The following is an 18,656-nucleotide window of genomic DNA, read 5'->3' on the forward strand; positions in this document are numbered from 1 at the left end:
ATTCCTAAAAAAGAAGGTGAAAATGAAGAACTTGGTCTACTTAGATTAACAATATAGAAATGGGAAAATAAATTCATGTACGAAACATCAAAAAGGACACACGCAAATTTGAAGAGATCGGCTAAGATTCTAAGAATTGAGAGGAATCCAAAACGATTACCTTCAGAAATGATTCTAATACCATATATTTCTCTATGAATCCAAAACTCCAGGCAGATTAAAACCCCAAGGACTAGACTTTTTCCCTCTCCTGTACCTTCTTTCCCTTCTCAAATCACTTGGGAAACCTTTTTTTGATGGTTGAAACTCTTAACACAACTCCAATGAGTTTGTTGTGCAGGGGAATGAATTCTGCTGCATTGTAGCTAAAGAATCACGGCACACAATTACTTTAAGAACTGATTTTAAAGGGAAAACGAAGAGTCCCTTAACTATATATAGCTGCAAGAGGTTGTCATAGATTCATCGAAAACGGGATGATCTCATTCTTTGGGATCTCATTCTATATGCAGGATTCTTTGGAGCACGAACAACAGTGGCAATATCGCCAGTAAGCATTAAAAGTGCGTCATCCATTTTTGGCTTATCTTCTGCAGATTTTTCAACACACAGTAGCCCTACATTAACGCATCTCAATACTTTTTCCAGAGTAGATGGATCGTGCAACAAGATTTTCTCGTCAATTAGGTCTCTTGGTTTTTTCGCATTCCAGAGTTGCCATGCCTGAAATATCATCTCCAAAAAAAGCCAATTGTAATCAGGAGAAGGAAATTTTCAAGTTTCAACAGTTGTAAAAAGTGGAAGGTTATATTGAAAACTTACATGGTTTATGAGGTTTTGTCCTGATTACCTCCGGTATTGTGTTGCTTTCCACTGACAATCTCTAGCAACAATACTCCGAAACTGAAAACATCGGTATTGTCCGAATAACATCCATCCATTAAGTACTCAGGGGACATGTACGCCCTAAGTATTTGAGAAACATGGTCTTAGAGCATGAAACAAAATATAGAACATGCAATAAAAAGATTGAGAGGACATTCAAAGCAAGAGTACCGCTTACCTTGTACCAATAAGTTTGCTAGTATTTACTACATGTTCATCATCTCCAATTATCCTTGCCAAGCCAAAGTCTGCAATTTTAGGATTTAAATCCTTATCTAGAAGAATGTTGGGAGCTTTAAGATCTCTGTGGATAACTCTTGGGATAGAATCTCTGTGAAGATAAACAACCCCTCTACTTATCCCTTCTATTATATTTCCCAATTTAAGCTTGGCGTGTTAGGATCTGACCCAAAATAATTTTAGAGCATTGAGTTAACGAGTGAAAATAATTTCAGGGGAGGATGTTATTGGAAGAACAAACCGAAGAGAAATGACTCCAAGCTTTTGTTGGGTAGGTATTCAAAAATCAATATCCTCTCTTCTTCGTGAATACATTAGCCGAATAGCCTAACCAGGTTTCTATGTTGTAGTTGGGCGATCACCGAAACCTCGTTTCGAAATTCTTGCTCCCCTTGTCTAGAGCCCATAGATAGCCTCTTCACAGCTATATCTTGCCCATCCTCCAAAGTTCCCTGAGGATAGCCGATGAATGCATGTGCTATATAAGATTAAACTTGCTTGTAAATTAAAACAAGTGGCACGGCATTAGCTACCTTGTACACTGAACCAAAGCCACCCTTCCCAAGCTCATTGGCTTCACTAAACTGCTTTGTAGCAGTAGCTAAAGTCTTGAAATCAAATACTCTAATCTCTGAATTGTTTTTGACTGAAGTGGCAAGTTGTATAGTCTTCTCTTTGCTTTGTGAATTCTTTTTCAAGCCTCTCATGCCGCTCTTCAGTTTTCCTGGTTTTAAAATGACAAGGAATTTTTTCAATCCCAAATCAATCAAACGAACTATATATACAAATGAAGTGCCTACAGAATGGAAGTAAACTAGTCATGGACTTCACCTATGGAAGTAACTATATGATTTGCCATCCATCTCCAGAAAGTAACTATCATGTCCACCAAGAGCTGAAACACCAACATACGCCAGCTAAGATTATACATAAACCTATAACACCCGCGAAAATCAATTGAGCATGAAGGTCTGCGCCTGAGGTCTTCGAACAATTTGTTTTACACCATTCCGTAGCATCTGCAGTTAAAAAGAAAAGTCATACAACCCACTCGAAATAGTTCGATTACAACCGGTTTATCGATTATATGCCACACTGATAATATTACACTAGTCAGTACTCAAATCTAGCTCAAAGAATGAATAAAAGCAGGAATTACCCATTTCTGAATCATTGGCAACACGGATTTGAAGATTGAAATAGATGAGCAGATCAGACTTCAAGGAAATTACATCCATCAAACCTCCCATCCACCACAAACACCTGTTGCTATAGTACGAGTGCATCCCATCAAACAGGTAAACAGTTGTTCAAACAGTACTCTTTGCACTGCATATCAGTGTTTACGCCTTCCAGCGAAATAGAATAATCAGGCAATTTTTCAACATGCGATTCCTCAAACACATCTGTTCCCTTCCTTGTAGTTTCATTGCTGGTTTTTTCACACTGCAATTCTTTACTCGGTGCACATCCACCTGACCAATTCCCATGATTCCATTCATTTATGAACTTGGGTTTGAACCCTGTCCAACATCTACAGATTGGTGAACTGTCTGGGTTACAAGCTCCAAAAGGTCCGCATTTGTTATAATCCTCACAGTACTCTGTAACCGGTGATGACCAATTGTTGCGCCATTCTTTCTTCGTCTCATCCCATTGTTTTTCTCGCAATTGTCCATTTGCATCTAAGATTAACCTCAATGCGGAAGCATTATTTTCATTGGATATGGTTAAATAAACAGTACCTTTTGTAGGATCTCTGAATAGATTCAAGCTAGTCCTAAATGGATAATCTTTTGCAAACTCCCCTCGTGTCTCCTCCTTGAGTTGCATCCATGGACCACTTCTCCATTTCCTTTCAGAACCGTTCTTGATAACTAGCTGTGGAGGAACAGATAGGCTTAACTCTAAAGCGAATTCACTACAAGAAAACGTGGTTTTGGTGACAACAATTTTTGCGGCAAAGAATATTTCATTGCTAAAGCTTAATTGTGGTGACCAAAATAATTTTTGTCAATATTGTTAGGTTTTCTGTGATGGGACTCGGGTTTCATCACTCATAAGTTTTTAGTGACCTCGTTTAGAGACAAAATAATGTCTAATCACTAATAAGTTTTTTGTGATTATATATTTTTGTCACCATTTAATTATCCTGGCGTTTTTAGGGGCCACCCCAAAGGATTTAGGGGCCATCAATTTATACCCAGCCAAAGACTCTAGTTAAGGGGTACCCTATATGATATTGAAGTTACATAAATGCCCTTCTGGTAAAACTGTATAAAAACCAAATCAAAAACAATTCTACTCATTTCAACTCTTCTTCTTCCGGTTTCATATTATCTTCCGATTGTGGAAGAAAAAAAAATTTCCTCGTTCAACCGAAACATCGCCGCGAATCGTAAAATCAAAACATCGTCGATTCGATTATAAAATAATGGATAAGAGAAATGAAACCCACAGACCTAGAACCAAAAATGTTGCTCGGGGTATCGATCCAAACATTGGAATTTTAGCAAGAAATAAAGAAATTCTTGCTGCAAATGAAGAAGAACGCGAAGAACGCGAAGAACAAGTACCCGGCAATGTAGTCGGTGGTGGCGATTCCGAGACTCAAACACTTCGTCAACTTCAAATGGCCCCAATTATGTAAGAATCTATCATTTTTGGGGTTTATTTCGCTTTAATTCGTCGAATCGAGAAAAAAAATTTCTAGGGTTTTCGGTTATTTATCCAGATTCGGACGATATACATGCTCATTTACTTCCGAATGTAGTCGTGTTCTTCATTTTTCAAGAACATCGACAGTATTCGGGAGAAATATTTGATGCTTATATGCCGAATATTGGTGGCCAACATCGACTGTATTCGACAATTTCTAGGCCATATCTTTAAGTAGACACAAAGTATTCGGAAGAACACTCACTACCGAATGTATATATTGAAAAAATCTCAAAATTTCTGATATAGGAAAAATCCCATTTTGGGGCCAGTATTCATTCGGAAGACAATATAATGTTTTATACCTCCGATTGTGTAGGATAAAATTTTAGAGTTTCTGAACTCCAGTTGATGAACATTCGGTTGTAAACATGTTTATTTATATTCCGATTGTTTTTAATTCGAAAAAAATATGTGTCTTCTTGCTTCCGAATTTGTACATTCGGGTTATAGATGTGCACTTTGTCTTCCGATTGTGTAGGATGAAAAATTTATAGCTTCTGAACTCCAATTGATGTATATTCGGTTGCAAATATGTCTAGTTAGCTTCCGATTGTTTTGTCTTCGGGAACAATATGTGTCTTCTTACGTCCGAATGTGTACATTCGGGTTATATTTCCATACTTGGTCTTCCGATTGTATAGTTTGTAAATATTGTTCCTTTCTTTGTTGTTTAGACAAAGTCGAGAAGGGAGGAAGAAAGTGACAGCTAGTGCTAGGAGGGAAAGGAGTGCCAAAGATAATTCAGGTGCTCAACAAAGAGAACAAGAACAAAGCAGTCAACAAGGAGTGCAACCAACTGTTGAACAACAAGGCAGTGAACAAGGGGTGCGACCAAGTGTTGAACAAGCCGCTCAACAAAGTGCAGGACCAAGTGTTGAACCAGTTGATCCAGTGACAAGAGTAGAAGAAGAAGGACAACCAAGTGGTACCCAAAAAGCCAAAAAATCTTTTTAGTGATAATTTATAACTTTCGTTACAAAAAAAGCATATAATGACCAAGTTAATTCGTCACTAACTAATTTTACAGTAAAGAAACTAAAAGTTGGACGCTATATTTATTTTTAGCGACCATCAACTTTTTTCATTGCTAATATTTATATAGTAACAATGTCTAATCGTTACAAGAAAGAACACCTGCAACGAAGTGAATTTTGTTGCTTTTGTCATTTTAGTGATACTATAATTTCATCGCAAGTCATGATTCTATTGATTACTAAAATGTCGTCACAAAGAATTCTCTATGGTGATAAAAGAAAAAATAGTTGTTAAAAATTACTTTTTTTGGTAACAATATATTGTATCACGTGGAACATAATATTTAACTATAACTTATAAATTAGAGAAAAACAATTCATTTGTCGAAGTAATTTTTCATAAAGGGAAAAATATAAGAAATCATTTGTTTACATCATATGGGGAAAAGAAATTAAGCCAACATAGATAGAAAAAAATTCCTTCTAACATAAAGAATCCAGAAATTAAAATAGATAAAGTCTAGTTGGGAAGGATGATATGCACTCATGGTATATCTACAAATAAATCCATTTTTAATAAAAGTAAAATTAATCCAAAATAACACATTTTATAGTGATCTTTCACTATGGATTTTGTTACAACAATGCTCTATAGAGTTGGTGCTAGAGCCTTGCTTTATAGAGGACAAAAAAGACATAAAATAACCTGAATAATTTTAAAAGTAAATTCCCATGACGACAAATAAATAAGATAAAAAAACAGACCTATGAATGGAAAGCTAAACGTAAAAATGAACTTGAGATAAAGATCGAAGAATGCTGAAATCCAACCAATCAACAAGAAAAAATAATTAACCACATATATGAAAAATTCTTCCGGCGTGAAATCACCGAAAGATAAAGAGTTATTATTCTAATCAAAATTATTATCAAACTAAACAACTATTTTTAAGTAAATAAGTGCAAACAACTAATACTCTATAGAGCTGCTGAAGGTCCCCTTATACATGGTAGCATGCATGTGAAGGCTTTGTTTAAATCTCAAGCTAAGTCGTTTCCATCAATGGCGAGTTCATTAGTTTTCGCACATATAATTCTCAAATTTTGTTTCTTATTATCTGTTTTTTTTTACCGTCCAGAGTTATCCCAATCCAGAAAGATCGATAGCAGTTATCAGATTCCTTCTCATTATTTGGACTTGTTTTCATTTGTCGGATTCTTTATCATTATTTCGATTAATATTCATTTTTTGAATTAATTTTCAGTCTTATAATTTCATAAATCGGGTTAATAATAATTGTATGTTTATTATCATTCTTTAAATTCATTCTCATTCATATACATATGTGCGATTCATTGTGGAGAACGCCGATAAAGGTTCATTGTGTTCATTCTGATTGGACAAGTTTTTAAATTTTATCTATCTACTTTGTTCATTGTGTTCATCCGACTTTGAGATACGCAAATTTCATTGGATACGCTTAGTGATTTATATAAGTCGATTTCATGAGAAAATCTGATTCATGAATTGGTATGATCTCATTTAACCAGGCCCATTTACGTCCTAGCTGTGCCATTGATGTGTCCAACTAGCGTCCACGAAAGAAACATGTGGGATGCGCACGCGGGCACGTCTTACATGCGTCGTGTCAGCGTCCTGAGTGCGTCATGCGTCTTCTGTGCGTCTGACGCGGACACGACACCCAAATTGGTGCTTCCGTGCTTGATCCGTATGAGTACTCCAACATAAATATCCTCCGGTCAATCAATTTCATAATCCGTATACTTATACCATTAGACGGAGATCCGCCGTCCATAACATTTATCAAAACCCTTTTTTTTTTCTCTCACTTCACTTTTCCCATCTCTCGTCTCGCATCTCTTTCTTTTTCTCCAGCCAGCAAATTGAAGGCCCGTCTATACAAATTAACCAACTTCAAGCCCAATCGCAAACTCAACTCATCCCCTGGAGATGCCCAGAGAGGAAGGAGAGAACGAAATTCGTAAAACACATCATTTTAATCGCAACACCACGATTAGATGCAATCCCAACTCCTTCAACTACTCAAAGCGGAAGAAGGGGGAAGAGTTTTAGTAGAGCAATACCAATAGCAAATCCTACATCTACAAATGATGCACTGGTAGGCCCGAAGGGGTGTATAAAATTAAGCGCAAGAAAACGGGGGCCTACAGTAATACCGCAAGTGCACGGTCGTCAGTTGTAGCTCGTGCAAGTACGGGTCGATCCACAGAGATCGGGTGTGTTTTGGAGTGTTTAGCTATTTTGGGTTCTAGTTGCTATTGGGCTATGAAGCCTTTTGGCTTAAATTGCGCTTTGAGTACTAATGGGTTTGAATGCCCTTTGAATGAATTGGGCTTAGTGGGTTTGTTAACAATAAAATGAACTGAGCTTGGGCTCAGTTATCTTTGAAGTGTAAATGGGCTTTGGCCTTACAGGGAACTGAACTTGGGCTCAACAGTTCACTTGTGAATTGGGCTCAGTGTCTTTTGTTGTGAACTGGGCTTTGGATTCAGTCAAGGTTCTGGGCCTTTGGGATGAAATGTATTGGGCTTGGCTATTGAACTAGGCCTTTGGGCTTCACTGAATTGGACTTTGGCTTTGTAACTTATGAGCTTTGGAACAGCAGCAGACAACAGCAACAGCAGCAGTGCAGCAGAAGCACAAGGCAGTAAAGAGGAAGGAAAACAGCAGCACTGCAAGTGAAGCAACAGCAGCAGGAGAAAGCAAATAGCAGCAAAGGCCTAAGCCACAGAAAACAGTGCAAGCAAAGATGAACAAGAGCAACAGAAAACAAAATGAAAGATACAACAGGGCAACAGCAAAAGCAAAGAACAAAACAAGATAACCAAGGCCTAAGGCCAAGGGCAGGGTTGTGGTGAAGGAACTGAAATGAAGCAAGGCTAGGCAGAAAACAGGCAAACAAATAGAATGGGAAGAAAACTAGCTTGCTATGAGCACTAGTTTCTCCCAATGCTCAATCAAAGTGCAACCTAAGCATACACAGGGAATGGCAAGAAAATCAGCTTGCTATAAGCACTGATTTCTTCCATTACACAATCAGCACAAAGCTTCTAAGATACCTAGCCTAGCATTCCTTCAAATGAAAGTGAATTAAACATGACATTACACAAACATTACATGGCAGTGAGCATAACAGTGAACACTTAACAGTGAGTAGAATTAACAGTGAACATCAAGCATTAACAGTGCATTAACAAACAATTTTGAACATAAACATAACATGAAATAAGCATAACAGGAACATAAATGAAATGAAACTGAAACATGAACATGAAACTAAGCAGCAAATTGAACTAAAAACATTAAGCATAACAAGTGAACTGAAATTGAGCTTGTAAACTGAAAATTAACAGAAATTAACAGTTAACAGGACATGAGAGTCCTGGATGTAGGCTAGTCCAAACATACATAACAATTAACACAAACATTAACAATAAACACAAACATAACAATTAACAGGACATGAAAGTCCTGGATGCTGGCTATTCCAAGCATAACTATTACAACATACCCACAGTCTTATATATACCCACAACACATTAGGGTTCTACAAAAAAAATTCCCAAACTGACAGAGCTAGGGTTGGTGAATTCTTACCTAATTTGATGTAGCAACATCAAATTGAACGCAACCCATTACTCTACTTGTCCTTCTCTACCTCTCCATGCCTTCAATTTCACTCTAGCTCAACCCAATTTACCTATTTCACACTTTAGGGTTTCGGTTGAAAATGTGTGAAATAAGTGAATTAGATGGACTAGGGGGATGGGAACAATGATGGGTTATCATTGTTTGACGTGGTGACAGAGGTGGGTGGCGGAGCAGGTGGTGACAGAGGTGGAGAAGGTGGTGGCAGGACATGGTTGCAGGGAGATGGTTCTGCAGAGGGGTGGGTGGAGGAGAAGGTCGACTGGTTGGGAGAAGGGGTTGTTTGGTTAGGTGGATGGTGCTCGGTCACTAGGGTGTGAGGCGGCTTCATCAAATTTGATGTTCTGCGACGCTGAGTCATTGGATGCGAAGCTGGTAGGTAGATCGGACGGTGATGCGGAGGCAAGCGATGATCGACCGTTGGATTATATGATACAACAAAATGAACGGTACTTGATGGGGTTAGGTACTGTAGTGTAAGGCGGAGATATCAAACGTTGATGAACAGAAAGGGAGCGACCGTTGGATTCAACTACCATCTAATCTGAAGGCTTGGAATTTCAGCGCTGTGGTGCTTGGCAGAGACTTCAGATTTTGATGCTCTATGAAGGAGCGACCATCGGATGCTTCTGGGAACTGATCTGACGGCTGAGAACGGAGGCGCTTTTGTGTGTAGAAAATGAGGTTGTGCGCACCATTCTTCGCGGCTTCCTTGCGTGATTTCTCCCGGCTTTTCACTACTTTTCTGCTCTTTTCGCTCCGCGACTCATCCGAACTTTATTTATTACCTAAAAATTCAAAATTAAGTAAGAAAAATATTTATTCTTGAAAACAATGAAAATACAGAATATGGGATAAAATGTAGAATTAATGCATAAAAGATGAGTTAAAATGCCAACAAAAAGGGATAAATATATACAATATTTGGCACTCATCAAATACCCCCAAACCTGAATTTTACTTGTCCTCAAGTAAAACAAAACTAAGGAAATCCTAACTATACCACTGTCGCTGGTCTCTCGAATGCATTTAGCGTATGCACTAAGCCTTTTAAACCACTAAGTGTCCCTAGTGGACGAGTTGAAGTCTCGTGAAGGTTTACCAGAGGTGTGCCTACAAAACCTAAGGACAAAATATAAGCTCAGATTCCATCAAATGTGACATGTGCAAAACAGTTTAGGCTCACAGCAAAATGGAGATGTCAATCTAGCTATCGAAGGCACAATCCTAGCACTGATAACAAATAAAGACATGTGATAAGAGTGTAAAGTGTATCTACACATGTGTAAAGAAAGATCTGAAGTAATGACTACTAATCACCAAGAGATAGTTTCTCAGGCTAAGAACTGAGGTCGAAATCTAGCTAGATGTCCGGACTTTACGAGAATTGTGAATGAGTTGGAGGTATTTCACAGTTTCTCGCGTTGTACATCAATGGCATACACCCTTCCTTGCTTATTACAATGAAACAACAAAAATAACTCTTTACATGACTCTTATTTACATTGACTATTCTCTTTTTATTTTTTGAACAAGAGATGATGGAATTGATAAATACTTGATTTTTTTTTTTTTTTTTTTTTTTTTTTTTTTTTTTTAAGCACTGATACACTTTTGATACATAACAAAAAGAAACAAAAGATTACATGACACTTTGCAAGAGGTAGCCCTTTTTGATGCACCCAGTTAAATTCGATGGTTGTCTTTCTTAATGTAACCTCCATCTTCTATCCCAACCAACCAAAGAACAAGCTAGTCCAGTTTCGTTCAGTATTCTAAAGTGATTGGCAATCGTAACTTCCTATCCAACACCTTGAAGATCGAGGCCATACATGTATTGGTAGATCGTGCTCGTGCAAATTTCTTATCACTATGTGAATTGTGCTAGAATCAGGGTGCCTAAATATCTAGACTAAGACTCCTAATAAAAATACATATTTGCACAAGAGTCAACATTTCAAGGTAAATGAGCTCCATTTTTATGATTTTTTTCAATTTTTTAATTTTTTTTTGAATTTTGATTTTTCAATTTTTTTTGGAATTTTTCAATTTTTTTTCAAAAAGAAGAAGGAGTTCGTTTTCAATTATGGCAAATTATCATGGTATCTACTCTATACCCCCAAACCTAAACTAAACATTGTCCTCAATGTTTCAAAATATGGAAAGAATTAAAATGCAACATATGGAAAGGGACATGCTGAGTAGAGTAAAAGGAGAGAGAATACCCGATTTCGGCGAAAGCAGAATTAAAACTCCGTTATTCAAGGCAAAAATCCAACATATTTCAGCCGAGATCATATTGGATTAGCAAAATATATACAAAAGGAACAAAAGGGTTTTTAAGAAATTTTATCTACTGGATTATATACAAAAAAATCACCATACACCAAAAGTCTAAAGAGTTGAGGATCAACCCAAAAGAAAAAGTGTAGATACATGGAAAGTTTCAAAACACTAAAATTGGACTTAAATGGGAGAAAAATAAAACTTTTTTTTTTTTTTTTTTAAAAGAAAATAAAATTTGGTTTTTGAAATGGGAGCAAGCCCACTGTTTGTCCTCTAATGGAATGAAGGCTGCGGCCCAAGAAACACTAAGTTTTAATTTTGAAAGTTTAATTTGGCCCAGTTGGTTAAGGCCCGTCGTTTGTTTTAAAACTTTGGTTTCGAGGTCCACTCTTGAGTGGAAGCAAGTCCACAATCAGTTATAAGCTCAGCTGGGTTTAAACCCAGAGTCCAAAATACAAGTCCAATGAAAGAATTTAAACAAGCCCACAAATTAAACAAACAAGCCCACAAATAAATTATTACAAACCCAACAGAAAATAAGAGAAGCCCAAAAATTGGCTTTAATATTACATGCCCACAATTAAAAATTGGAAGCCCACAATTCGGGTTCTCTTAAATGGGTTACCTTTTAAGCACAGCCCAGCTGCTCTGATATTGTTGCAAAAACCCAGTTGGGTTTTGGTTCTTTTCCTTGGTGGCGTCCCAGCAGAGGAAAAACAGGTTCAGAACAGCAGGTCCAACAGCAAATGAAGTGGAGCAGATGCAGATGCAAATGCTATGAAATGAAATACAAAATAGCTAAAGAAAAACACAGATAAAACACAGCACCAATCCCCGGCAACGGCGCCAAAAACTTGGTAGGCCCGAAGGGGTGTATAAAATTAAGCGCAAGAAAACGGGGGCCTACAGTAATACCGCAAGTGCACGGTCGTCAGTTGTAGCTCGTGCAAGTACGGGTCGATCCACAGAGATCGGGTGTGTTTTGGAGTGTTTAGCTATTTTGGGTTCTAGTTGCTATTGGGCTATGAAGCCTTTTGGCTTAAATTGCGCTTTGAGTACTAATGGGTTTGAATGCCCTTTGAATGAATTGGGCTTAGTGGGTTTGTTAACAATAAAATGAACTGAGCTTGGGCTCAGTTATCTTTGAAGTGTAAATGGGCTTTGGCCTTACAGGGAACTGAACTTGGGCTCAACAGTTCACTTGTGAATTGGGCTCAGTGTCTTTTGTTGTGAACTGGGCTTTGGATTCAGTCAAGGTTCTGGGCCTTTGGGATGAAATGTATTGGGCTTGGCTATTGAACTAGGCCTTTGGGCTTCACTGAATTGGACTTTGGCTTTGTAACTTATGAGCTTTGGAACAGCAGCAGACAACAGCAACAGCAGCAGTGCAGCAGAAGCACAAGGCAGTAAAGAGGAAGGAAAACAGCAGCACTGCAAGTGAAGCAACAGCAGCAGAGAAAGCAAATAGCAGCAAAGGCCTAAGCCACAGAAAACAGTGCAAGCAAAGATGAACAAGAGCAACAGAAAACAAAATGAAAGATACAACAGGGCAACAGCAAAAGCAAAGAACAAAACAAGATAACCAAGGCCTAAGGCCAAGGGCAGGGTTGTGGTGAAGGAACTGAAATGAAGCAAGGCTAGGCAGAAAACAGGCAAACAAATAGAATGGGAAGAAAACTAGCTTGCTATGAGCACTAGTTTCTCCCAATGCTCAATCAAAGTGCAACCTAAGCATACACAGGGAATGGCAAGAAAATCAGCTTGCTATAAGCACTGATTTCTTCCATTACACAATCAACACAAAGCTTCTAAGATACCTAGCCTAGCATTCCTTCAAATGACAGTGAATTAAACATGACATTACACAAACATTACATGGCAGTGAGCATAACAGTGAACACTTAACAGTGAGTAGAATTAACAGTGAACATCAAGCATTAACAGTGCATTAACAAACAATTTTGAACATAAACATAACATGAAATAAGCATAACAGGAACATAAATGAAATGAAACTGAAACATGAACATGAAACTAAGCAGCAAATTGAACTAAAAACATTAAGCATAACAAGTGAACTGAAATTGAGCTTGTAAACTGAAAATTAACAGAAATTAACAGTTAACAGGACATGAGAGTCCTGGATGTAGGCTAGTCCAAACATACAAACAATTAACAAACATTAACAATAAACACAAACAAACAATTAACAGGACATGAAAGTCCTGGATGCTGGCTATTCCAAGCATAACTATTACAACATACCCACAGTCTTATATATACCCACAACACATTAGGGTTCTACAAAAAAAATTCCCAAACTGACAGAGCTAGGGTTGGTGAATTCTTACCTAATTTGATGTAGCAACATCAAATTGAACGCAACCCATTACTCTACTTGTCCTTCTCTACCTCTCCATGCCTTCAATTTCACTCTAGCTCAACCCAATTTACCTATTTCACACTTTAGGGTTTCGGTTGAAAATGTGTGAAATAAGTGAATTAGATGGACTAGGGGGATGGGAACAATGATGGGTTATCATTGTTTGACGTGGTGACAGAGGTGGGTGGCGGAGCAGGTGGTGACAGAGAGAAGGAGAGGTGGGTGGCAGGACATGGTTGCAGGGAGATGGTTCTGCAGAGGGGTGGGTGGAGGAGAAGGTCGACTGGTTGGGAGAAGGGTTTGTTTGGTTAGGTGGATGGTGCTCGGTCACTAGGGTGTGAGGCGGCTTCATCAAATTTGATGTTCTGCGACGCTGAGTCATTGGATGCGAAGCTGGTAGGTAGATCGGACGGTGATGCGGAGGCAAGCGATGATCGACCGTTGGATTATATGATACAACAAAATGAACGGTACTTGATGGGGTTAGGTACTGTAGTGTAAGGCGGAGATATCAAACGTTGATGAACAGAAAGGGAGCGACCGTTGGATTCAACTACCATCTAATCTGAAGGCTTGGAATTTCAGCGCTGTGGTGCTTGGCAGAGACTTCAGATTTTGATGCTCTATGAAGGAGCGACCATCGGATGCTTCTGGGAACTGATCTGACGGCTGAGAACGGAGGCGCTTTTGTGTGTAGAAAATGAGGTTGTGCGCACCATTCTTCGCGGCTTCCTTGCGTGATTTCTCCCGGCTTTTCACTACTTTTCTGCTCTTTTCGCTCCGCGACTCATCCGAACTTTATTTATTACCTAAAAATTCAAAATTAAGTAAGAAAAATATTTATTCTTGAAAACAATGAAAATACAGAATATGGGATAAAATGTAGAATTAATGCATAAAAGATGAGTTAAAATGCCAACAAAAAGGGATAAATATATACAATATTTGGCACTCATCATGCACCACCTTTATTAGATGCTTAATGTGTTCAAGTTAACAAGTCAATGGTAATTTTTTTCACAAATTTTGCCAGATCTCTAATTAGGGTTTTGATTTCTATCTTTCGTCTCATTTTCTGTCGATTTCTTCGTTAGGGTTTTAATGTCCAATTAGGGTTTTGATTTCTAATTAGGATGCCGATTTTTAAGAAGGGTTTTGATTTCTCCCTCGGGGTTTTTCTTCATCACTTCAGTTTGATGGTTGGTGTTGTGCATTTGTTCATCTTTTCAATTTGTTTGTTTTATTAGTTTTATTATGAAATCAAACCACCTAAACCCTTGTGTTTTATTCTAATTCTTTTCCGTAACCCTGATCTTTTATATTTTGTTTGCGTGTTGTGCTACCACCTGGCAGCATACGTAGAGATTGTACTGAACTTGCTGCGAGCTCGTCATTATATGTGGGTGTACCCAGACAGATTCAGTTCATAAGAACCTCAATGGTTTCATCAGGTTGAGTCTTTAAATGTAGTTGTAGTCTTTAACTTGGGGTTTTTGGTTCTTTTAGTTTTCAGTGCAAATACCTTATTGTTGACATAACTCATAAGTATTTTATCTGCGTGGTAGAAACCATATTCTAATTTATAAGAACCTAAAGGCTTTTATCGGGTTGAGTCTTTAAATATAGTCTTGAATTTGGGGTTTGGCTCTTTTAGTTCTCAGTGCGAATACCTTAGTTTTGACAGGAGTATTTGATTTGCATGGTAGAAACCATATTCTAGTTATAATAGTGTAACAATAATTGGTTGTATTTAGAGCATTTAATTATGATTTCCTGTACTACTGCTCTGCAACGATAGTGCAAGAAATGTTTTCAGTTCGTTGGTGTTAAATGAAAGCATTATACACCTTATGGCCCATTATAAATATGAAATTTTCAAGTGTTTATGTATATCAATTGATTCTCGCCACCACATGTTTATAAAAAAACTTTTATCGACTCGTTTTAATGGTGTAGTTTGCAGGGAAAACCATGTTGCAGGCTATTAATAATTCTTCGAGATGTCTATTTCAGATTGGTATACTGATTTTGTGTATTTTTTAATTCAGGCACCAAAAGGGTGAAAGCTTCACCACCATCTTCAAAGTCGGCTAAGTATGTTGGTGGTAAACAAAATAAGAAAGTCTATTCATAATGGGTTCTTCTTTGTGAAAACCACCCTAATTGTTTTCTAAGATTACAAGTTATATTATTACACAGGTATGGGATTTTCTTCCATTTTTATCCTTGGTGTTTTGTTTCAAACTTCGTGAAAATCATGCTCTAAATCCTTTATGGTGTTTTGTTTCAAACTTTTGTGATTAAATTCTTAGTCCACCTTATTGTATTTTTACTTGTTGTTTTCCTTCATGGTAAGCATAAAATGTTCTCTAGAATGCCGTTTTAACTCTAGTGTACTGTAGCATAGAGTATTAACTTGCTATCTTGAATTTTAGCACACACTTTTGCAAATGGAAGGAATGCTATTTTAGCTGGCACAAACCTTTGCCTTAGCCTAATTTCCCCCTGTGATTTTGATATAATTTTTTTTTCTAAGATCATTACTTCAGCTGGCTTCGTAAAATATTATGTCACACAATACCCTAAGTAAAGAGTCAGTTCGTGCAATCTTAAATATCATCTTTAATCCATGATTATGTAGACAACTATATTATGATAACTTTATGGAGTGGTGGGTTCAAATCATATATGCACTGAGAAGAAGCATATCGGCTGACTGAAGGACACAAAGACTACCTTTCACTGTTCCCATTCTAATATTTTTTGTACTCAAGCTTGGTTATGTTTTTAGCTAATTAATTATCATGTTACTCATGTGTGGAAATTGTTTATTTTTAAAATTTATGCTTCATGTGAGTTGGGTCCTATGCCTTTCTCATTTCATTAGACATGCCTTTCTTTGTAGAGTTAATCTAATGTTAAACTGATGTGTTGGTCAGACAAAGTTGAGATTCAAACGACACCCGTACATATATCACTGAAGGACTAGGCACAATGGCTTTGATTTCTGATGAAGCTCCCATCAGATGGGTAAGTAGACGGTATTAATGTTCATTTGTTGTGTGTCTCTAAACTAATATGATTCAGAAACTCATCCAATCAATATTTGTTGTATTTTCTTGGTTAATCTATGACATCATTGGAATTGAATTACCTACATGTTTGACATTCTGGTACACATCATAATGTGTTAATTATTCTTTACTGTATATATATATAGGACAAGATTAGTGAGCTATTGCAGCAAGGCAATAAAGAGGGATCTACACCACCCACTTGGATCAAAAGTATGTGCTGAAGTTTTGAAAAGAATGTGAAAGCGACGAAGACGTGCTATAACCGCTGCTGATTATAACAGTGAAGCACTTCATGAATGATAGAAGCGCAAGCTGACTGAATTCAAGCTCAAGATGACCAACTATGCGCGCAAAATGAGGCTATCAAAAGGTTGAAGGAAGACAATGAAAAGCTCACACTAAACATGATCTGAAAACAACATCTGATGCGTAGACTCGGGCTATAGTTTGGTATTTTATTTTTACTGGTGAAAGTTTTTATTTATTTAGTGGTAGAGTTTATTTATCAGATGTTTTTCAGTTTGGATATTGTTTTAATAATTTATTTTAATGATTAATTATTTTTTATTCAACTAATATTATTTATTTATTGTGTAATAAATCTCTTTGGAATGATGGATGATAATATATGCTAGTCACCAAAGAAAATTTGGTGACTAATTTGGCATGTAAAGAAAATAGTTAGGGACAAATAATTTTTCCAGGAAATAGTTGTGGTGAGGTTGGTGTTGCGTCTCTAATAAATTTCTGAGACGAATGACTTCGTCGGAAAAATAGTTTTGGAGACAACTATATTTGTAAGTAAAGTTGTTTGGAGACGAAGAGACAATCATAATTGGTCATTATATATACTTTTGAAGACGACTAAATTTTGATATTGAATTTTTATTTTGAGATGAAAGTTAGTTCGCTGCTAAACCATTATATTTTCTGAGATGAACAATTTTGTAGCTAAAACTATTTATGTGACAAATTTGTTTCTTCACTATAAGTATATTTTTGAGACGAAAAAAATTCGCGGCTAAAACTATTTTATGTGACGAATTTGTTTCTTCACAATAAGTATATTCGAGACGAACAAATTTCACGGCTAAAGTTATTTTAAGTGACAAAACATTTTCCTCACCAAACATACCTAGAGTGACAAAATTCTTCGTCACAAAATTAGTGAACAGTGTTAATTTTATTTGCTCACAAAAAGATAGTTTTGGTGGCAAAAAATTTTATGTCGCTAATTAAAAAATTTCGGTGACGATTTCTAAGGACGTCACAGAACACTTTCAACGAGTCAGTATAGGTGATGAAATTTTTTGCATCGTTGAATTCTTTTTGCAACGAAAAATTGACTTTCGTGACACAATATTTTGCCACTAAAAGCGACTTTTCTTGTAGTGGAAGTTTCCTGCAGATGGATCAGAATCATCTTTCCACGAAATAATCTCCTGTTTCTCACCAAATTTCATCATTGGCAAAAGCGTATCGGTTGGATGATCGAAACTCTGCCACAGGTTCATGTTGTTTGTAGTTTCTCGTAGAACAAGATTCCCAGTAGCTCAGCAACTGAATTTTTAGAGACCAAATTAGAAACATTCGTGGTCCAGAACAAGATTTCCGTCATCGGCAATTCTTAAAACTCCGGAAGAATCAGTCACTGGATCATCTCTATTTGCAACCCATACTATGGTTTTCTCTGGAATATTGGTGTACCAAATTCCCAAGCAACGATTCCGAGAATCACCAGGGCTGAAGAAGCCTAAACTGAAAATTCCATCTGTTGAGGAAACTAAAGTTTTGGGATCTGTCATGTTCTTTGCCGGTGTAATAAGTTTCCCTATTGAAGCTTCAAGGCGTAAAACAACTAGAATAATGAGGATGTAAATGTGGTGTTTCCTTTACCACCCATTATCGTAATGCTCCAGAAACTATTGTAATCACCACAAAGGAAAAGAGAAGAGGGGTCTAATGAGGACTCAAGTCTGGCGGGGCTATAATCCGATAAAACAAAGTCTGCGTAAATGTTAAGCTAATACTCATTCAATTATTGATTGTCAATTATTGAGCTCACGCCACCACTCGAGATCCAGTTGAATGAGTATGAATACAGAGGGTTCACGGATGAAGAGAAAAGTCTATTCTAACTGTAATTTGGTGTTCTATTTTTCTTTGTAATTTGTTAAACATTGACTTTGTTTTTCTAAGACCATCGGCAAAATAAATATATGGGGTCTAAAATAAATGACTTTTTGATCATCGATGATGCCTACTGGTTCAAGTTGTATTACCAACTTGATGATACTTCGCCTTCCAAAGCCCACAAGTCTCGAACAACAATGATACGTCTGACAATTCTCAGACTTGGAGTCCACCAGTCGAAGGCTTTGTGAAGATTAATGTTGACG

At 37.2% G+C, this 18,656-nt stretch overlaps 1 protein-coding gene and 1 pseudogene across 1 annotated transcript; both read right to left on the reverse strand.

The window, feature by feature from the left end:
• Positions 1-462: 462 nt before the first annotated feature.
• LOC113311856 lies at positions 463-2,375 on the reverse strand (annotated as a pseudogene).
• A 40-nt stretch (positions 2,376-2,415) lies between these two features.
• Positions 2,416-18,062, reverse strand: LOC113311857 (G-type lectin S-receptor-like serine/threonine-protein kinase SD1-13). The gene is made up of 2 exons (XM_026560653.1): positions 17,862-18,062; positions 2,416-3,006 (listed from the first exon to the last, which is right to left on the reverse strand). The coding sequence occupies exons 1-2, from the start codon at positions 18,060-18,062 to the stop codon at positions 2,416-2,418; spliced, it is 792 nt and encodes a 263-aa protein (XP_026416438.1).
• Between the last annotated feature and the right edge of the window lie 594 nt (positions 18,063-18,656).

Source organism: Papaver somniferum, chromosome 9 (genome assembly GCF_003573695.1).
Source record: "Papaver somniferum cultivar HN1 chromosome 9, ASM357369v1, whole genome shotgun sequence".
NCBI lineage: Eukaryota > Viridiplantae > Streptophyta > Magnoliopsida > Ranunculales > Papaveraceae > Papaver > Papaver somniferum.